The following is a 23,487-nucleotide window of genomic DNA, read 5'->3' as shown; positions in this document are numbered from 1 at the left end:
ACTCCTAAGATACCCAGGAAAATTCTTTTTAAATTCCACACACTTCTTGAACTGTATTGAGAGAAATTTAGACTTAGTTTTCCTGAATGTAGTGTTTATGGGTTCTTAAATGTCAACTTTGCCATTCCTTGGGGTATTATTTGATTGATGTCAGAAAATACTTTTTTCAGGGGCGCCTGGGTGGCTCAGTCAGTTGAGTGTCTGACTTCAACTCAGGTCATGATCTCACAGTTCATGGGTTCAAGCTCTGCATTAGGCTCTGTGCTGAAGCTCACAGCCTGGAGCCTCCTTGGGATTCTATGTCTCAGTCTCTGCCTCTCCCCCGTTCATGCTCTGTCTCTCTCTGTCTCAAAAATAAACATTAATAAAAATTTTAAAGAAAATACTTTTTCCTTTTTCTTTAAATGAGGAATGTATGTATGGTAATTTTCAATCCTTCAATAAATTACATGGCAAAATGGCTAGAATATAAAATTCTTAAATTTTTCAAGGTTTTTTACTTGAAAACTCTTCTAATATTTTTTCATTGTATAATTCTCCTTTTCTGTTTAGCCAGTTTTATTTTCCAAAATTTAATGCTTATAAAACTATTTTTCCTTTATCTTTGTGATTGAATTTTATGTATTTATTTTGGCCAGGGTGGACCTAGGTAAAAAACTTTTCAAAATCAATTTGCAGCTTTTTATGAAAATACCACTAATTCATCCTCAAACAGTCTTTCTAAGCTTCAAAAACCTTCTCTTCATATTGGCAGAGGCACCAGATTACATACAGGTTTCTTATATGTCTTTGGAGGCATACTTTGAAGCCATGCTTGAAGCCGTGCTCTGCAGCAAACTGGTTTAGGCTCTTACTCAGCTGTCATTCTATTTGCCTTTCTCCTTTACTGGAGACCCATTTCCTGGATCCTAGGACTTTTGTAAATTATTTTTTTTAATTTGTTAGAGTGCAAGTGGGAATACCATCCTGAAGAAGGTCACATGAGAGGCTAACATTTATTTTATTTATTTAATTTTTTTAACGTTTATTCATTTTTGAGAGACAGAGAAAGACACGGCATGAGTGGGGGAGGAACAGAGAGAGAGGGATACACAGAATCCAAAGCAGGCTCCAGGCTCTGGCTGGCAGCACAGAGCCTACCACGGGGCTCAAATGCATGAACCGGAGATCATGACCTGAGCTCAAGTCAGACACCTAACCGACTGAGCCACTCAGGCACCCAGAGGCAAATATTTTAGATCTTGTATATTGAAAAACATTACCTCCTGTGTATAGAATTACAGGTTGAATTCTTTGGATGGCATGGCTCTGTTTGTCTTCGCCTGTTGCACTTGTTCAGATGTGCATGGTTGTTCTGATTCCTGATCCTTTCTATGATTTTGAACTGTATTTTTCTCTCTTATGGACAATTTTAGGATCATCTTGTTATTTCTGAAGCTTGAAAATTTCACTAAGATGTGATAATGGGCATGAAATTTTTAAAAATTAACTTTATTGAATATTATCTAGAGTTTAGATCCGTGTTTTCCAATTATAGTAGCAAATAGCCACATATGGCTATTGAAATTTAGCTAGACTGAATGTAGATGTGCTGTTGGTATAGTCAACACTGGCTTTCAAAGATTTGATATTTTAAAAAGGAATGAAAACATCTCAATTTTATATTGATTATATGTTGAAATATAATATTTTGGATATATTAGGTTAGATAAAATATATTAAAATTAACTTTATCTGTTACTTTAACTCTTTTTTTTTTTTAAGTTTATTATTTACTTTGAGAAAGAGCAAGAACAAGTGGTGGAGGAGCAGAGAGAAGGAGAGACAGAATGCCAGGCAGGCTCTGTACCATCCGTGCACAGCCCGATATGAGGCTTGAACTTACAAACTGTGAGATCATGACCTGAGCCAAGATCAAGAGTCAGATTCTTAACTGACTGAGCCACCTCAGTGTCTCACATTTGTTTTTTAATGTGGTTACTAGAAAATTTTAAATATACAAATGTATAATGACATATATCCACCATTAAGGGTATCATATAGAGTATTTTCACAGCCCTGAAAATTCTCTGTTTGTCTCTTAACCCCCCTACCCAATGCCTGGCAACCATTTTTATTGTCCCCATAGCCTTTTCCAGAATGTCGTGTACTTGGAATCATGCAGTATATGGCCTTTTCAGATTGGCTTCTTGCACTTAGTAATATTCACTTAAGATTCTTCCAAATCTTTTCATGGCTTGGTAACTCATTTCTTTTCAGTGCACTTTATTTATGTTTACTTTTAGTTTTAATTCTGAAAAGCTTTCATACATTCACTAGCACTGATTCATTTTATTTGATTTTTTGAATTTCTTGTCTATCCCTTATATAATTTCATTTGTGTTTTTATTTTTCTGTTTTGTTTCTGTCTTGATGTTAGAGGCTTCACTCAAATTTTCTCAAGTGTCCATTCAGGTTTTAGAGTAAGGCAACATAGATGGGAATGGAGGCACTATGCACATGAAGAGAATTAACCAATAGGTGAACTACACCAAGGAGTGTTGTGGGAGGAGATCTGGTTGGTCTTCCATCTGGAGGGTCTAGCAAATAGTTAAATCTATGTATCTATTCTATTTGTGGCATAATTTCTGAAAGGAATTCTACAGCCTGGCAGCTAGCATTCTCAATTCAGAAGGGAAAACAGAATGGAGAACCTACTTTTCACTGATGTGCACATTATTTCTTTATTTGTTTGTTTAATGTTTATTTATTTTTGAGAGAGAGAAAGAGCACAAGAAGGGGAAGGACAGAGAGGGCGACACAGAATCCAAAGCAGGCTGTAGGCACAGAGTCTGATGTGGGGCTGAAACTCATGAAATGTGAGATCATGACCTGAGTCAAAGTCGAACACTTAACCAACTGAGCCACCCAGGTGCCCCTAACTGATGTAAACTTTAATTTATTCCTCTAGGTTTTAACATAGTTCCTAATCTCTCTGAATCCAGAGTCTCTTGGACTCAATTTCGTCTTTAGTTTTCTGAGAGAGTCTGGGTATGGGAGGATGAATAGTTTCCTAGAAATGTATTGAGGAATTTACCTTTTTTTTTTTTTTTTTTCTAGTTGGTATAGGGTATGGATCTCTGGCAAGGGCTCTTTATGGAGAACAGAATAAAACATTTTTTCAGCTGTCTCCAGGAGACTAAGACTGTTTTTTCCTGTTACTTTATATTCAATGTCAATTTTTTCAAAATGACAGGTGGAGTTTCTTCATCAATTGCATTATAACTCTGTATATTTTCAAGAATTAAAATTTAAAAGGTCATGAATTCTAGCTGGATGAGTAGACCAACTTGACCCTCTCCCTTGACAGTCACCACACTATTACAGTGACCAAACAGTAGTGTCACCTATGTCTAACAAGAAAGCAGGGGTGTCTGGGTGGCTCAGTCAGGTAAGCATCCGACTTTGGATTAGGTCATGATCTCGCGGTTTGTTGGTTCAAGCCCCACATTGGACTCTGTGCTGACAGACATCTCAGAGCCTGGAGCCTGTTTCGGATTCTTTGTCTCCCTTTCTCTCTTACTTTCCCCTGCTCATGCTCTCTCTCTCTCAGAAATAAATGACAAAATATTTTAGAGAAAATAAAAAAAAAGAAAGCAGACTGAATTTTGAATCTACAGTTTTCCATTGCAAGAGGCCAGTTTTCTTTTTTAACTAAAATTCATTAAAACATCCAGCCCTGGTTTTTCACTCTAGTTGACAACTTACTTTTTTTTTTTTTTTTTCTAGGAGAGAGAGAGAGACAGCGTGAGCAGGGGAGGGTCAGAGAGAGGGAGTCACAGACTGAAACAGGCTCCAGGCTCTGAGCTGGCAGTCAGCACAGAGCCCGACGCGGGGCTCGAACCCACGAACGTGAGATCATGACCTAAGCGAAAGTCGGACGCTTAACCGACTAAGCCACCCAGGCGCCCCGACAACTTATTTCTTATGAGCCTAATATAACATGCTTTATCTCTTAAGTAGAAGGAAGCCATTTTTTATCATGATTGTGCCTTTACTCCAGTTGTTTTACAACATTCCTACAATATCAGTTATCCTCCATACATAATTTCTGTGTACATCTAATTCCATGCCATCAGCTTTCAGCAAGATTCTATTATTCTTACCGTTCACTGTTATGAGCTTTTGTGTTTGGCCCATATTCTTAGAACTACTTTGATAAGGAGCTAGGAGAGGCAGTGCCACAACTTGCTTTTCACAATGCCTTGAGTCATATAAATAACTATAAGTAATCCACTACAGTTCAAGCACAGAGAATGTGGAAGGGAAATGATGGATGAGGGGGAGCAGACAGGCAACAGAATAAAAGAGTAGATGTTTTGTAGGTCTTATGAAAGAATATAGATTTTAATCTATTTATGATGGTGTAATTTTGAAAGATTTAAAGTACATGGACAATATGATCAAGACGGGACTTTAAAAAAATCTTAGAATTGGAGATAGAATTGTAGTTCTTGAGATAAGATTTGGTGAGACCAACCACGAGAATATTGCAACAGTAAGAGATGATAAAATAAAAAGCATGGAAATATCTGAAGGGTTAGATGGGAAGGACATCAATCACAATATATATCGAGTGGAAAATGGAAGATATGCAGTAATAGTTTACAAACTGGAGTTTAAGAAGAGGTCAGAGGTGGGGCGCATGGGTGACTCAGTCGGTTAAATGTCCAACTTTGGCTCAGGTCATGATCTCACAGTTCGTGGGTTCGAGCCCCACGTCTGCTGACAGCTAGCTCAGAGTCTGGAGCCTGCTTTGGATTCTTTATCTCCCTCTCTCTGACCCTCCCCTCCTCACGCTGCCTCTCTCTCTCTCTTTTAGAAAAAAGAAAAAGAAAAATAGAGGTCAGAGATTAGGAAGACTTTTATTTTTCTGATAAACATTGCTGGAAACATTATTGATGTAAAAAAGCAGAATTGGGGTAATAAAAGATGAATTTAATTTTGAATATATTATATTTAAATTTCCTGTGGTATATTTATCTAAGTTGGCAGTTAGATATGTAGTTCCATAACTGAAAAGAATGATTTGGGCTGTGAATGAGATTTGGAGTTATCAAACTAGATAGCAGTTGGTGTCATGAATATTTGTGATATTGCCAACTTAGAGAGCACATGTATTATTTCAGTGAATCTACACCACTATACATTTGTTTCCTTTCCTGATATTTCTATGGATTTTCTTCTAAAACTTGCTCATGACTATCATGAGAATTTCAAGTCCTGTAATTCCTGAATTATGTAATATACCCCCAACCTAATTTTACTTTCTGATCAATATCTGATACTCAGGTTCTGATCTTTGTGTTTTCAATCCGTGCTTGATTACTTGACTTGGATTCCTAATTATTTCTCTCTATTTGAAATTTAACTAGTACTCTTAATGACAGACTATTTCCTAACCCCACCACAATGACTCAAAAGAAAGGTACAGACCTCTTCTCCTGGTAGAAAATGTCTATGTATTTTGCCTTACTGTCATCCCTAATGTGATTTACCCTAGAAATCCAGAATAACAGATGAGTCCCCAGGTCCTTATCCATTTATCAGTCGATGTATTTCATTAGATACACTTCTTATAAGGCATTTATGCCATTGATTTATGTCATTAATTACATGCCTAACCAAGAATGAGTATTATTAACTTGGGTCCTATAAATTTTATGTTCTGAGCTCTCCTAGCTTTGGTTTTATGTAGTAATTGGTTAAAAAACAACAACTCATGAATTTCTTTTCACCATCTTGTCGAATAAACCAATATCAGACAAACAAACAAAATATTTTTCACCACTTAATCTGTGAACTAATAGAAAAGTAATGCCTTTGCCACATTGCTGTTTGGAAAACATTTCATATTGTATACAGAATATTTTATACTTCATTCAAATGTAACTAAAGCCACAGACCATAAAATATGTCCTTATTATATGTCACAGCTTTGTGTTATTTAAACAAGTCTAAATTTATATTTTGCCTTTTGAATGTTTAAATTTGCAATTTTGGGGAAATATGAAACTCTCTGACATCACAGACAAAATACCACTTTCAAAATACAGCAAGCACTCTCTGTGCCCTGTAGCAATAACATTCCAAGTTTATTATTTGGTTACATCAGAATTTCAGAGCATGCTCCACAGTTCTTACAGGTATGTGACACAGAGACACCCTACAACTATACTGTGGTTAAGTAGTTTTTGGAAAATGCTGAGTTAATGTAAATTTATAAGGTTTCTTTATCACTGAATATCTAGTAAGTTCATATGTATTGTGGATATCTCAAAGGAAGGAAAACATGTAGAATTTCCAAATATTTTTAATTGCAGAATGTTTTCTTGAAAACAAACCTTTGGGGATAATTTCCCAGAAGAATATACTATGGACATCATTAGGTTAGACCATAATAATTTTGAAGTCTTTGTTGATAAATATGATGTAATTTACTTACATATGCAAAGCCAAGAACTGTTTGGCCCACCAATGAACAGTAGAGGAGCAGACCATTTCTATAATTAGCTAATACTTGGTATTTAACTAATTTCTATAATTAGTTAATACTTGGTATCTGAATTAAATGCCTAATTGAGAAAGGGTTTTTTGTAGGTTGAAGGGACAAATGGAAGTCAGAAAATCTAGGCTTGATTCTTGAGTCTGCCACTATGAAGATGATTTTACCTTGGACAAGTTACCATAAGTTTATTATAAGGGTAATAATAGCATGCAGCATGCAACTTGAAGTTTGTATTAAAGATAAATTTTTGAAAAAATATATAACATAGTCCCTGGCACAAAATTATCAGTAAATGATAACAGTAAGTGGGTACAAAGTAATCTAAAATTAGAGTGATGACTAGTGCTCACATTTACAATTTTCCTCCAAGGCTTTCAAAAATCTTCCTCTTATGAAAACCATCACTGTTTTTCTTCAGGCCATGCACCAGTAAGATTCTTTTCTATGACTTTTCTCACTTCATTTCTCTTGCCCAAGCAACTTTTACTTCTATCCATGTACTAATTTTTATTCATTCTACATTCCATTTTTCTGGTGGCCTTTTCTCTGGGATGATTCATCTAACCAGTTTGAGACATCTTTACTTTCCTTTTGCTGGCACCTAATGGTCCTTTTACCTATATAATTTATTCCTTAGGCACTTATATGAAAACATATGTTATTAATTTGCATTTTTCTGTGCAATTCTCTATTTTTAACTAAATTAAAAAGGTGCTTAGGAGAAGCAACTCTGTTCTAAAGTAAGTATTCTCTTTTAAATGATAGGTACTCAATAAACATTTGTTGATTTTATTGATTCCAAAGGGCAGCAGTTGAATGTTAAATCTACCATCTATTACATAAAACACATGCTGCTAACTACTACTGACCATTGATGGATAATTCTCACTGCACAAGGATTTTCTTGTATGACTGTTTCACATGCATATTCTGGAGTCTTGAAGAGGTTGCCATTATTTGTTCAATCTTGGGAAAGGGTGAGGGTAGAAAACCAGTTAGTATTCTAGTCTGTTCTTTAATCATCCTGTTTCCATGCTTTATGGAGAAATGTAAATAGAGCTAGAGAGCAGCTAATATTGGATTCTTTTTAAGACAAAGAGCCTTCAAACTCAGATTGTTGCACTAAAATGATAAGAAACATAATCCTAATGATTGAAAACTCCACTTTGCAATCATATGATAAATCATGTCCTTGTCCAATATCTAAATACTGAGAAAATACATAAAGGGAGAATATTCTGGGGAGGGAGGGGATTCTAACCTCATTAACTACATCAAAGTTGATTTTTAGTAGGTGCTTAAAAATAATCTCAGGAAAGAGATGTCATCTAAGCAGGATATGAATTCAAACACTGATGATCCACAGTGATTACATCCAGAAAATTTTCTCAGAATTTTACTGAAGTGAAGGTTTTTCTAACTTAGGTACTCATGATATTATCTCCCCTATCTTTTTTTGTTTGTTTCACACTTTCTTTTCACTTAGATCATACAGTAATTAAAAGAATGAATATCATTCTTTCTAGTATCCATATGAATCATTTTCTCTCTTCAAAATATTTTCATTTACTCTACTCCTTGTTTAACTCAATAGTTCATTTCTGACTGCATATAGGACTGTCTACATAATTTCTGCCCCCACTGTAAAATGAAAATGAGGATCTCTTGTTAGAAAGGTATTAAGAATTTCAAAAGGACAGCAGCAGACTACTAACCCTAGCAAAGTTTCCTTTACAGTGTTGTTCCATGTCTTCTCCACTGTATATTCTTTACTCCTTTGTCATAAGTTAATTTCCCATATATGGATGAGTTTATTTCTGAACTCTATTCCATTAATCTATGTATTTGGCTTTATGCCAATACCATACTATTTTGATTACTCTAACTTTGTAGTGGAGTTTTAAATCAGGGGATGTGATATCTCTGGCCCTGTTCTTCCTTTTCCAAGATTATATGGCTCTTTGGGGTAATTTGTGGTTCCACACAAATTTTAGAAGTATTTGTTCTAGTTCTGTGAAAACTGTCATGGGAATTTTGATAGAGACTGTTTTGAATCTGTGGATTGCTTTGGGGAATATAAAAATTTTAACAATATTAATCCTTCCAGTCCATGGACACAGAATATTTTTCCATTTATTTGTGTGTTCTCCACTTCCTTTCATAAATGTCTCTAGTTTTCACTGTTTATTTAGTTAAGCAGTTTAGAGTTATGCCCTATCCTTCCTTTTCTGCTTAGATAGAGCCTGAAATCCAGCCAGAGGTAAATGCTTAAGGTCTCCCAGGTATTTTCTGAACATACATCCTGCTGTAGGCATGTGCATGGCCTTCGAGAATCCCTTGATTATGCAGGGACATTTTATAGCCCTAATTCTAAGTATTTCTTTCCTCAGGAAAGTATTTCATCCTTCTATGCAGACATTTTTATCTGTTTCTAGTCTCTGCTATTATCTTGCACAGGAGGAAATGGCTAATATATTTGCGTCTACATGTTATGAAAATACCCCACCTATGAAGCAGCTTCAGCCCTTGGAAAGCTCCTGTGTAGGTGAAACAAAGGCAAACCCTTGAGCCAATCCTTCAGGTCAAAGTACAGAATTCTCTTCTTCAAATGTAGGCCCATACCATCCCCTCTGGTACCCACAACCTGCACTAGGAATGCAGGCTGCCATCCTCAATTCTGCTACAGAACTGGGAGTGGAGGTTAATAGTAATAGGATATATCAATATGCCACAGAGCTCTTCTACCAAAATTCTGCAGTTTTTCTCTTTACAAAACATTCCCATGGTTGATGTTTTTTTTATTAGATTCCAGAGTTCCTAAAATGTGCATCCCTAAAAACTGACTATTTTGCCAACTTATTCATTGCTTCTAAGGCTACTTTTGCTCTATGTGGCAGTTGGGTGGTTGCAACCTTACTATCCACAAAGATAAAAATATTCACTATCTGGTTTTTAAGTGAAAATTTGCTGACCTCTATACTAGAAATCTTTATATAGAATCCACATAAAAATATTTGTTTAATGAATGCATGTATGGATGGGTTGGTAGATAAAATATTAGGTGAAAAACAAAATATTTTACATTTATATTTTATCATGAAGTTATCAAATGTAGATATAGGTAGCTACCTGCATCTTGTTAAGCTTAGAATTGTACTCCTAGAAGAGAATGGTAATTCACTGACCATCTTTAGAGTTGCTATTTTTATTTATAGGTCACTATTCCATACAGGAATGATGGTGGCTACTTAAAATCAAAACATGCAAATTGGAAATATATATTAGTATTAGAAAGGATTTTGATATCATAAGTTGTTGCTTTTGTTGTTGTTATTGTTTCTAGGTCACATTGTACATTATGTATTCTTAATCTATCCAGAAGTATCACCTATGAGAGCAATAGTATAGGCCATTGTCAGATAGTTACTGTAAGTTGGTAACTTGCTTGCTGAAGAAGTCTTCTTAGTATTACTGTCTGTCCATGGTAATGTCCTTTCATCCTTAATCTTTCTTTTGAAAGTATAATTCTCCACTTTGTATTCTCTTAAGCACTACAGGGTAAGATGTGGAGATCTGCTTTTTTCTCCCTCATGTTACTGTGTAAGTTGTGTAGTTCTACAGAACTGACTCAACTTCTCCAGGAGCCAATGGCAGCAGAATCATTGCCCCTACCCTTTATGCTCCCCGTTTATTAGCCTTCCACTTCCAATGAACTTCACAGCCTCCATTTTGATCTCCAAACTCTTTAAAAACCAAGTTGCTCTATTAAAGTATTATTTATTATTTGATGCCTTTAGTGTGAGGGTAGTGTAGGATACACAGAGTATGTATATAAGACTACAAAAATTGAGAGAGATAAATGATTCTCAGGAACACATAAATTGCTTCAGTTTTAAGTTTAATCTCTATAATTTTATTTTAACCTGATGTTATTATGGTAACCATTTTGCCATTTTCATTTGACCCATATGAATGTTATTTTTTAATAAAGGTGTTGGGGAGCCTAGGTGGCTCAGGCCAATCAAAAGCGTCTGTCTTTTGATTTCAGCTCAGGTCATGATCTCACAGTTTGTGAATCTGAGCCCCATGTTGGGTTCTGTGCTGGAAGGATGGAGCCTGCTTAGGATTCTCTCTCTCTCTCTCTCTCTTTCTGTCTCTATCTCAAAATAAAATAAATTCAAAAAATAGAAAAATAAAAAGATGTGTGTGTGCGTGCTTGAGAGAAAAAAACCCTATCTTCATTAAGGAAAAATTAAGAACCATCAAAACTATCTCTTAAATGCTTTGATGCTGTTACCCATAGCAACTGGAGTTTCAGGTGGTTGCCATTTAAAAGTTGTTTTGTAATGAGGGTAAATTCAGAACCAGACTAAGGCTAAGTAATCTGTTTCTGTTCTCCCAAATTATTTAAGGGCCACAGTGTCACAGGTCCTGATCTAAAATAAAACATAATCATATATTTCAAAAATGTTTTGTATGTTGATATTTCTTCTGTGGTAATTAATGAAGCAAAGTAGCCTTGTGAATTATACAAAATACTATAAAATAGGTAAAAATCTCAAATTCACCACTAGATTGGGAGTTCCAGAAGGGCAGAAACTTTCCCGTATTGTTTTGTTTTTCACTGTTGTATATCCGATGCCTAAGATGGTACATAATAGTTCAATATGTATTTGAATAAGTAAATAAATGTGTTAGTTTAGCCTTTTCATTGAAATGGCAAGGGGTAGTTTATACATCTATAAAATTAAACTGCATTTTTATGTCCCCATCTTTTGAATATCATGAGTAAGGCAATGATAGTTCAGGGGTTAGCATATGAAAAAATAATTTAGGTCTAGATATCTGAAGGATATGTGAGTTATAACTTAAAAATTTTAAAGTTTTATTATATTTAAATAAAACATTTTGGTCCTCTCAACCTTAAAACATATTTTACTTTTTTAGAACTTCATTTTGGTTATATTCTTTGCCAACTCCCAGTCTAATGCAGATAAAAATACATGAGTTATTGGGTTCCTTAAAACTGGGTTTGATAGTGGAAATGCTGACAAATCTTTATTACAGATGCCAGTGAAATGAAGTGCTTTTACCTCTAGCAAATGCTGATGTGGAGATTTAAGACTGTATGAGAAATCAGTAAAGTTGCCCAGGAGAGTTTTATCATATTATTCATTGAACTCAGTATGTGGTACAGTAATTGCTTCTGGTACCATTTTTCTTTTCCTACATGAGGTTATTATTTATCCTTGTGCTGTGTGAAACAGAGAAAGAGAGTCTAAAGGAGAGTCATAATTTGATGTAAACTATCTTGTGACACAATGTAGCTGAAGATAGGAATCACAACTGGAAAACGGTGTCTTACTTATCAAAATTAAATATGGGAAGAATGGTATTTGACATTGTGGAGACCCATAAATACTAAAAAGATGCACTCAAACCACATTTTTTTTTTCTAGTGATATGAAAACCTCTTTAAAATATATATCTAAATAGACTTTAATCTCACAGGGATCAGCAAATTTATTTGCCCCTGACAGAAGTTTTCTTATTAGCTTATGGTGGAGGAAATCAAGTTAATAGCTAGGATACTTACTAGGAAAAACTGAATTAATGAGAATTAAATAGCATAATAATTTTTAAAAAATTTTGTTTTGCTTTTGTACCTTGTGCACATATATCCATCATGTGCCTCAAATATACTTCAGTAAGCACTAATGTAATTTTTTCTAATGTGCAAGTGAGTTTGTGTGAAAAATATACCATAAATATTTTGGAACATAGATTTTAAATGGAGATAATGATGCCTTAATAATGCAAATATTACATTTTTTAGACAGTTATATTACTACCTTAATCTATTAGGCTTACAATTGCTATTTTCACAAATTCTTGAAGCACTTTCATGTTAAAAATATGTTCTTTCTGGGGCACCAGGGTGGCTCAGTGAAGTGTTTCACTCTTGGTTTCATCTCAGGTCATGAGCTCGAGCCCCGCATCGGACTCTGTGCTGACACTGCAGAACCTGCTTAGGATTCTCTCTTTCTCCTTCTCTATCTCTCTGCCCCGTCTGCACTCTCTCTCAACATAAATAAATAACTTTTAAAAAAGAATTAAAAAATGTGTTCTTACTTGTGATGTAGAGTATGAGTTTTTTGGATTATATATTTACTACTTTTCTGCAATGTTGTTTTGATTGCATTGTTCAATTAGTAAATGTATTACCATTTTACATGCATTACATTAACTTAGTAGCTAATCTCAGTGATTGAAAAAATAATAAAGTCATACAATATATGTTAAGTTATCTAGAGAGCTATATGCAATTATGCATTCACATGGAGTTTGGAAATGATCATTAGAAGCCATTTAACATAGAAAGTATGCTGTGGAGGCAAATGGTCCAATAACCTGACTCCCTAGTTTGTATGCTGGCTATTGACCTAGCCAAAAGCACTCATGCCCACAATTTCTTCATTTGTAAAATAGAAATAATAATATTATGGACTTCACATGGTTATAATGAGAAATAAATAAGTTTATCCAAGGAAAGCACACAGAACAGGGTCTGGCACAAAGTATAGGTAGTAGAAAATAGTAGATAGATCTAAAGACACCTGCAGATTGAAAGTAAGGGAACGAAGAATCATCTATCACACTAATAGTCATCAAAAGAAAGCTGGAGTAGTCATACTTATATAAGACAAGCTAGATTTTAAAATAACGAGTGTATCAAGAGATGGAGAAGGACATTATAACATAATTAAGGGATCTATCCACTTAGAAGATCTAACAATTGTAAATATTTATACTCCCAATGTTGTAGCACCCAAATATCTAAATCAATAACAAACATAAAGAAACACGTTGTTAATAATACCATAATAGTAGGGACTTAAACATCCCACTTAAAGCAATGGAAGGATCATATAAGCAGAGAATCTATAAAGAAACAATGGCTTTGAATGACACATTGGGGAAGATGTACTTAACAGTTATATTCAGAACATTTCATCCTTCAACAGCAGAATACACATGTTTATGTGCAAATATGGAACATTCTCCAAAATAGATCATATACTGAGTTACAAATCAGCCATCAACAAGTACAAAATGATTGAGATAATACTTTGCATATTTTCTTTTTTAAAAAATGTTTGTTTTTGAGAGAGAGAGAGACAGAGTGTGAGTGGGGGAGGGGCAGAGAGTGACACACACACAGAATCCGAAGCAGGCTGCTCCAGGCTCTGAGCTGTCAGCACAGAGCCTGATGCGGGGCTCGAACTCAAACCATAAGATCATGACCTGAGCTGAAGTTGGACGCTTAACCAACTGAGCCACCCAAGTGCCCTATACCTTGAATATTGTCTGACCATAACACAATGAAACTTGAAATCAACCACAAGAAAACATTTGGAAAGATCATGAATACCTTGAGATTAAAGAACATCCTACTAAAGAATGAATGGATTAACCAAGAAATTAAAGAAGAAATTTAAAAGTACATGGAAGCCAATGAAAATGAAAACATGACAGTCCCAAATCTCTGGAATGGAGCAAAGGGGGACATAAGAGGAATGTATATAGCAATCCATGCCTTAGTAAAGAAGGAAGAAAAGTCTCAAATATAAAACCTAACCTTACACCTAAAAAAGCTGGAAAAAGAACTGCAAATAAAGCCCTAAATCGGCAGAAGACAGGAAATAATAAAGATTAGAGCAGAAATCAATGATATTGAAATAATAATAATAAAAAGCCAATATAACAGATCAATGAAACCAGGAGCTGGTTCTTTAAAAGACTTAACAAAATTGATAAACCCCTAGCTAGACTGATCAAAAAGAAAAATGAAAGGATCCAAATAAATAAAATCAAGAATGAAAGAGGAGAGATCACAACCAACATTGCAGAAATACAAATAATAATTAGAGATTATTATAAGCAATTATATGCCAACAAATTGGGTGATCTAGGAGAAATAGGCAAATTCCTAGAAACATATAAACTATCAAGACTGAAACAGGAAGAAAGAAAATTTGAACAGACCCATAACTAGTAAGGAAATTGAATCAGTAACCAAAAATTTCCCAGCAAACAAGAGTCCAAGTCCAGATAGCTTTCCAAGGGAATTCTACCAAACATTTAAAGAAAAGTTAACACCTATTTTTTTGAAGCTGTTCCAAAAAATAGAAATGGAAGGAAAGTTTCCAGTCTCATTCTACAAGGCCAGCAGTACTTTGATTCCAAAATCAAAGACCCTTCTAAAAAGGAGAACTACAGACTGATTTCCCTGATGAACATGGATGCAAAAATTCTCAACAAAATAGTAGCCAACTGGATCCAACAATACATTAAAAGAATTATTCACCAAGATCAAGTGGGATTTATTCCTGTGATGCAGGGCTGATTCAATATCTACAAATCAATCAGTGATACATCACAATAATAAAGGAAAGGATAAGAAACAACATGATACTCTCAATAGAAATAGAAAAAGCATTTGACAAAATAAGCATCGTTTCTTTTTTTTTTGTTTAATGTTTTATTTATTTCTAGGAGAGAGACAGCGTGAGCAGGGGAGGGTCAGAGAGAGAGGGAGTCACAGACTGAAACAGGCTCCAGGCTCTGAGCTGGCAGTCAGCACAGAGCCCGACGTGGGGCTCGAACCCACGAACCGTGAGATCATGACCTAAGCGAAAGTCGGACGCTCAACCGACTAAGCCACCCAGGCGCCCCATGCATCGTTTCTTGATAAAAACCCTCAAGAAAGTAGGGATAGAAGGATAATATCTCAATGTTGCGGACGAAATGACACAAAGGACAAGACACACACAAAAGACAGACACAGACACAACTCTGGCCGGAAGAACAATTCTACGCAAGCCCCTCTTGCAGTTTATTTTATACCCCGGTAACTAGATACAAACTGAAATTTACAAAATGCATTCTTTTACAAAACAAGGGCAAGTAGCAAAACTCATTCCAAGGACAGGGGGTAGCAAAGGGACGAAGCGACCACAACATGTTTACTAAGAGGCCTGCCCACAATTCCAGCCTTCTCCTTACTTTTAAGGAGGGCATGTTCCCTCGTTTGCGAGCAGACCATTAAACTTGGATATTGTGTGCAGGCCTCCTGGCAGAGCATCCTGTTTGCAGGCATGCTTTGCCCAGGCAGGGAGCCCCGTGTGCAGGCACATCCCCAAGTCCCTAACCACGCTTTCTTGTGGTCACTGTCGGGCTCCCACATCTCAAGATCATAAAGGTCATATAGGAAATACCCACATCTAAAATCATCCTCAATGGGGGAAAAACTGAAATCTTTCCCCCTAAGATCAGGAACATAACAAGGATGTCCAATCTCACCACTGTTATTCAACATAGTCCTGGAAATTCTAGTCTCAACAATGAGACAAAACAAAGAAATAAAATGTATCCAAATAGGAAAAAAGGAAGTCAAACGTTCACTCTTCGTAGATGATATGAAACTCTATGTGGAAAAAACTGCTAGAACTGATCCATGAATTAATTCAGCAAAATTCCAAGGATATAAAATCAATGTACAGAAATAGGTTGCATTTCTATATACCAATAATGAAGCAAGAGAAAGAGAAATCAAAGAATTTTTCACAAAGATGTGAAAAATCTAAACATTGAAAACCGTAGAAAGCTTATGAACGAAACCGAAGAAGACAAAGTAATGGAAAACATTCCATGCTCATGGATTGGAGAACAAATATTGTTAAAATGTTGATACTACCCAAAGCAATCTACATATTCAACACAATGCCTATCAAAGTAACACCAGTATTCTTCACAGAGCTAGAACAAATAATCCTAACATTGATATGGAAATGGAAAAGACCCCAAATAGCCAAAGCAATCTTGAGAAAGAAAACCAAAGCTGGAGGCATCACAATTCTGGACTTCAAGTTGTATTACAAAGCTGCAATCAAGACAGTATGGTATGCACAAAAGAGACACAGAGATCAATGAGCAGAATAGAGCACCCAGAAATAGACTCACAAACATGACTAACTAATCTTTGACAAAGGAGGAAAGACTATCCCATGGAAAAAAAGATGGTCTCTTCAGCAAATGGTGTTAGGAAAACTGGACAGCAACATGCAGAAGAGTGAACATGAACCACTTTCTTACACTGTATACAAAAATAAACTCAAAACCAATGAAATACCTAAACACAAGACAAGAAGAAAAACAAGAGAAAACAGGCAACAACCTCTTTGACCTCAGCTGCAGCAACTTCTTACTTCACATGTCTCCAGAGGCAAGGGAAACAAAAGCAAAAAGAAACTATTGGGACCTCATCAAGATAAGAAGCTTCTGCACAGAGAAGGAAACAATCACCAAAACTAAAAGGCAACCAACAGAATGGAAGAAGATATTTGCAAATGACATATCAGACAAAGGGTTAATATCGAAAATCTATAAAGAACTTGTAGATAAAAAACAAATAATCCAGTGAAGAAATAGGCAAAAGACATGAATAGACACTTCTACAAAGAAGATATCCAGATGGCTAACAGACACATGAAAAAATGTGCAACATGACTCATCGTCAGGGAAATACAAATCAAAACCACAATGAGATACCACCTCACACCTGTCAGAATGGCTAAAATTAACACTCAGGCAACAATAGATGTTAGAGAGGATGAGAAGAAAAAGGAAGCTTTTACACTGTTGGTGGGAATGCAAACTGGTGCAGCCACTCTGGGAAAACAGTTTGGAGTTTCCTCAAAAAATTAAAAATAGAACTACCCTGTAGCCCAGCAATTGCACCAGTAGATATTTATCCAAAGGACACAGGAGTGCTGATTCGAAGGGGCACGTGCACCCCAATGTTTATAGCAGCACTATCAACAATAGCCAAAGTATAGAAAGAGCACAAATGTCCATCAACTGATAAATATAATGGAATATCACTCAGCAATCAAAAAGAATGAAATCTTGCCATTTGCTACAACGTGGATGGAACTAGAGTATGTTATGCTAAGCTAAATAAATCAGAGAAATAAATAACATATGATTTCACTCATGTGGAATTTAAGAAACAAAACAGATGAACATAGGAGAAGGGAAGCAAAAATAAGATAAAAACAGAGAGGGAAACAAACCTTAAGATTCTCTTAAATACAGAGAACAAAGTGAGGGTTGCTGGCAGGGAGTTGGGTGGGGGAATGGGTGAAATGGGCAAGGGGCATTATGGAGGACACTTGTTAGGATAAGTACCGGGTATTATATATAAGTGATGAATCACTAAATTCTATTTCTAAAATCATTATTACACTATATGTTAACTAACTTGGATTTAAATTAAAAATAAATAAATAAATGAGTGCTGTATTTTATGCTCAGTAGCTTGTCTTTATAATTTTAATGGTGTCTTTCACAGAGCAAAAAAAGTGTTATAAAGTCCAATTTTCATTTTTTCTTCTATGATTGTGCATTTTATGTCAAGTCTAAAGATTTCCTCTTATGCTTTAAAAAAATTTTTAATGTCTATTTTTGAGAGAGAGAGAGATAGAGTACAAGAAAGGGAAGGGCCAGAGAGAAAGGGAGACAGAATCTGAAGCAGACTCCAGGCTCTGAGCTGTCAGCACAGAGCCTGATGCTGAGCTCGAACCCACAGACTTCGAGATCATGACCTGAGCCGAAGTTGGACACTTCACCAACTGAGCTACCCAGGCGCCCCTCTCCTACGCTTTTATTTTCTAAAAGTTTAATGGGTTTTATATATCAAAAAAAGTTAATCTCCAGGAAAGAGGGCTGAAGGAGAAGCAGTGTTAATCAAGATATGGGCCCAATAAAGCACAAAGATGAAGGGAATTCCAAAAATTAGTTAAAAATGTGGAACAGTGTGCCGATCTCTAAGCAGGAGTTCTTTAGCACACAGTGGCAGTGTGTAGGAGTGTCAGAAGAAAGCAAACTGGTCAGGGTGCAGTATGTATGAAACAGAAGAGGGATAAGCCAGGTCAACAGTGATGAGAGGAAAAATGGAATTAGCCTTATTTCTGAGATGAGTGTGGGCAAGAGGATGCATTACTGTCATATCTAAAATGCCCTTAGGTGTGATGGCCCTCATGGCCATGAGTATTGTTCTCCAGGGATTGGGAATAGGGTGATCATCTTTCTAGATGGACTGGCATTGCAGCCTCTTAAGTTTTTACACTCTGTAGTGTCTTTCTCTAAGAGAGAACCTTCCAGAGTCTTTACCCATGGTCAAATAGTAATAAGTAGTAGAGCCAATTGCACTCTGGATACAAGATATCTGGATATAGATAACAATATTCCACCTGCTCCCACAAAAGTATGCTAATGCACAGATTCTCTTGGTACTTAATTAAACTTAAAAATTTTTAACAGGGCCTGTTGTGCAGAGCCTTACAAGATTTGGCTCCTCACCTTCTCTACATTTCTGACCTTGTTCAACTAATTCCCTCACTTACTGGATGTGATTTCTGTCACATTGATGGCTGTAGTCCTCTTTCTGGAACACTCGTGTTATATTGGCCTTAAGGCTTTTACTTGCTGTATCCTTGACCTGAAATGCTCTTCTGTCAGATTTTCAAATGGCTGGACTCTTTTTCATCTTTCAGTTTCTACCTCATATCTCATCTCCTCATTAAAGACTTCCAGACATGTTACTCAATTTTGTCTTGTTTTCTCTTATCTTGCCAAGAACCTTGAGGTTGTTCTGTATCCTATTGCCCTATTTTAAGTTTTTATACCATTTATCAATATCAGAAATTATGTGTCCTACTTGTTTAGGCATTTATTATTAATTTCCTCATATATAATTAATTTCATGACTCAGAAATTTCTCTTTTATACAGAGGACTGGCTCATAGTAGGTGCTTCATAAAATACTGTTGGATAAATGTATAAATACTTGATAAAGGGTTTTTTTTTCTATATTCCAAAGTAAGCTACTATTTTTTCCTATAAATAAATATAATAGTTATAATTTTCATGGTTGTTCAGACAAAATGTGGTAATATATAAAAGTCCATACTCTAGTTTTTAGCACATAGTAGGTTATTAGGCAGTGATTTTTTTCATTTGTCTGTCAATATATCCCACTGAAATAGCACAGCAGATATTGATTAAATGAAATAATTCAAACTGGGATATTGTGATCATGTGAATTATGTCTTAAGTACTACATATTTTATGGCATATGTCATATTATATACTACCACTTATGTAAGACATAAGATATATTATGTGGGATATAAAACATATTATATTTTTATTATGTAGTAATGATGAAATTATTATAGTTACATATTCTCCTTGGAAGCACAAATATTCCCAAGGTAATCTCCCTTCTTAGGTTTTCATACTATATTAATTACAATTAGGAGAAAATAAAATTGTCTGTTTTTCTAAATTAATGTGAAATATTCTATCTTTTAAGGAAAGCTTTATTTCTAATAGTTTCATAATTAACTATCACCTCCTACTTTCATGTTTTTACCTCTCACCTCCATGTTTACTTTCCAGGAAGAACCCTATGTCCTGTTTAAGAAGTCTGACAAACCTCTCTATGGGAATGATCGATTTGAGGGCTATTGTATTGACCTCCTCAGAGAGTTATCTACAATCCTTGGCTTTACATATGAAATTAGACTTGTGGAGGATGGGAAATATGGGGCCCAAGATGATGCCAATGGACAGTGGAATGGAATGGTCCGTGAACTGATTGATCACGTAAGTCTCTTTTCTCATCATTATCATTACCTTTGGTAGATTGCTAAAAGATTTACTTTAAAAAAATTTTTTTTGATGGTCAAGGGTTAATAATGACAAAGAGCAATTATATAATTCAAGTATGTATTTCCTTAAATAATTCTCTTCAAAGTATATACTATTTTTGCCCTTAAATATAAACAATTTAAGAGGGATGTATGGTTCAATTAGAAAGAGTTGTCGTTTTAAATTAACTAGTATTTAGTGATTTATTATCTTGAAATATTTAGTCCTATTTGCAAATTATAGTGTGATTGTGCAACAATTTATTTGTTTTCCACTTTTATAATGCTAACTTCATAATCAATAGAAAGAATGAGTGATACAAACTCTAAATTTTATGATAGAAAAATTTCTAGACTAACGTAGGATACTTCTTATCTTTAGAGATGAGAGAATTCTACATGCAAAAAGCATAAAATAAAGATACTGTATAAAATATAGTATTTTAAGTATATTGGCTTGGGGATAGACATTTTATTTAGTTAAGTAGTTGAATAAGCCAGACATTCCTTCTTTGGCCAAGAAAGCATTATTTCATAATTTCCTAGTTGGCAGTGCCAATTAATTCATCTCTTTGAAATAAAGTCTTATTTTTTTAAAAACAATAATACTGCATTTTGCTTTGTGTTTTGTAACATTTAAGTTTATTTCGACATTTTCCATAATATTAAGGCATGTAATTATTGCTAAATATTCTACAAAATAACAAAATATATTTTACTTTAAAAAAACCATGAAAACTGTACCCTAAATAAAAGTTCTTACTAATGGAAGTAGCAAATATAGGCAGTTTTCACAACATTTTGAAAATATCTCATTGGTATTAATTACAAAGTTTATTATCAAGAGTATAGGAATAAGGGAGATTTGTATCTATTTCTGTCTACCTACCTACCTATCATCTATCTATTTATCTATCTATCTATCTATCTATCTATCTATCTATTATCTATCTATAAGGAGATGTTAGGATTTGGTTAAAAGAAGAACAACAAAACAAATAAACAATCAATTACTTTTCTTTAGGGGAGCCTGGGTGNTAGTAGGTGCTTCATAAAATACTGTTGGATAAATGTATAAATACTTGATAAAGGGTTTTTTTTTCTATATTCCAAAGTAAGCTACTATTTTTTCCTATAAATAAATATAATAGTTATAATTTTCATGGTTGTTCAGACAAAATGTGGTAATATATAAAAGTCCATACTCTAGTTTTTAGCACATAGTAGGTTATTAGGCAGTGATTTTTTTCATTTGTCTGTCAATATATCCCACTGAAATAGCACAGCAGATATTGATTAAATGAAATAATTCAAACTGGGATATTGTGATCATGTGAATTATGTCTTAAGTACTACATATTTTATGGCATATGTCATATTATATACTACCACTTATGTAAGACATAAGATATATTATGTGGGATATAAAACATATTATATTTTTATTATGTAGTAATGATGAAATTATTATAGTTACATATTCTCCTTGGAAGCACAAATATTCCCAAGGTAATCTCCCTTCTTAGGTTTTCATACTATATTAATTACAATTAGGAGAAAATAAAATTGTCTGTTTTTCTAAATTAATGTGAAATATTCTATCTTTTAAGGAAAGCTTTATTTCTAATAGTTTCATAATTAACTATCACCTCCTACTTTCATGTTTTTACCTCTCACCTCCATGTTTACTTTCCAGGAAGAACCCTATGTCCTGTTTAAGAAGTCTGACAAACCTCTCTATGGGAATGATCGATTTGAGGGCTATTGTATTGACCTCCTCAGAGAGTTATCTACAATCCTTGGCTTTACATATGAAATTAGACTTGTGGAGGATGGGAAATATGGGGCCCAAGATGATGCCAATGGACAGTGGAATGGAATGGTCCGTGAACTGATTGATCACGTAAGTCTCTTTTCTCATCATTATCATTACCTTTGGTAGATTGCTAAAAGATTTACTTTAAAAAAATTTTTTTTGATGGTCAAGGGTTAATAATGACAAAGAGCAATTATATAATTCAAGTATGTATTTCCTTAAATAATTCTCTTCAAAGTATATACTATTTTTGCCCTTAAATATAAACAATTTAAGAGGGATGTATGGTTCAATTAGAAAGAGTTGTCGTTTTAAATTAACTAGTATTTAGTGATTTATTATCTTGAAATATTTAGTCCTATTTGCAAATTATAGTGTGATTGTGCAACAATTTATTTGTTTTCCACTTTTATAATGCTAACTTCATAATCAATAGAAAGAATGAGTGATACAAACTCTAAATTTTATGATAGAAAAATTTCTAGACTAACGTAGGATACTTCTTATCTTTAGAGATGAGAGAATTCTACATGCAAAAAGCATAAAATAAAGATACTGTATAAAATATAGTATTTTAAGTATATTGGCTTGGGGATAGACATTTTATTTAGTTAAGTAGTTGAATAAGCCAGACATTCCTTCTTTGGCCAAGAAAGCATTATTTCATAATTTCCTAGTTGGCAGTGCCAATTAATTCATCTCTTTGAAATAAAGTCTTATTTTTTTAAAAACAATAATACTGCATTTTGCTTTGTGTTTTGTAACATTTAAGTTTATTTCGACATTTTCCATAATATTAAGGCATGTAATTATTGCTAAATATTCTACAAAATAACAAAATATATTTTACTTTAAAAAAACCATGAAAACTGTACCCTAAATAAAAGTTCTTACTAATGGAAGTAGCAAATATAGGCAGTTTTCACAACATTTTGAAAATATCTCATTGGTATTAATTACAAAGTTTATTATCAAGAGTATAGGAATAAGGGAGATTTGTATCTATTTCTGTCTACCTACCTACCTATCATCTATCTATTTATCTATCTATCTATCTATCTATCTATCTATCTATCTATCTATCTATTATCTATCTATAAGGAGATGTTAGGATTTGGTTAAAAGAAGAACAACAAAACAAATAAACAATCAATTACTTTTCTTTAGGGGAGCCTGGGTGACTCAGTCGGTTAAGCGTCCAACATCGGCTTAGGTCATGATCTCACGGTCCATGAGTTCGAGCCCCGCGTCAGGCTCTGTGCTGACAGCTAGCTCAGAGCCTGGAGCTATCTTCACGCTGTCTCTATCTCTCCTTCAAAAATAAATAAAACATTTTAAAAAATTTAAAA

At 34.5% G+C, this 23,487-nt stretch overlaps 1 protein-coding gene across 1 annotated transcript in view; it reads left to right on the top strand.

Moving 5' to 3' along the window:
- Positions 1 to 23,487, top strand: part of GRIK2 (glutamate ionotropic receptor kainate type subunit 2) — a 622,787-nt gene that overhangs the window by 395,451 nt on the left and 203,849 nt on the right. The window contains exon 10 of the mRNA XM_077760692.1: positions 20,072 to 20,278. Within this exon, the coding sequence (XP_077616818.1) occupies positions 20,072 to 20,278 (207 nt within the window). The remainder of the gene's footprint in view (positions 1 to 20,071; positions 20,279 to 23,487) is intronic.

The sequence above is a fragment of the Crocuta crocuta genome, unplaced genomic scaffold, assembly GCF_008692635.1.
Source record: "Crocuta crocuta isolate KB4526 unplaced genomic scaffold, BGI_CrCroc_1.0 scaffold401, whole genome shotgun sequence".
NCBI classification, from domain to species: domain Eukaryota; kingdom Metazoa; phylum Chordata; class Mammalia; order Carnivora; family Hyaenidae; genus Crocuta; species Crocuta crocuta.
The sequence above is the reverse complement of the archived record's forward strand: the minus strand, read 5'-3'. Positions and strand labels throughout refer to the sequence as shown.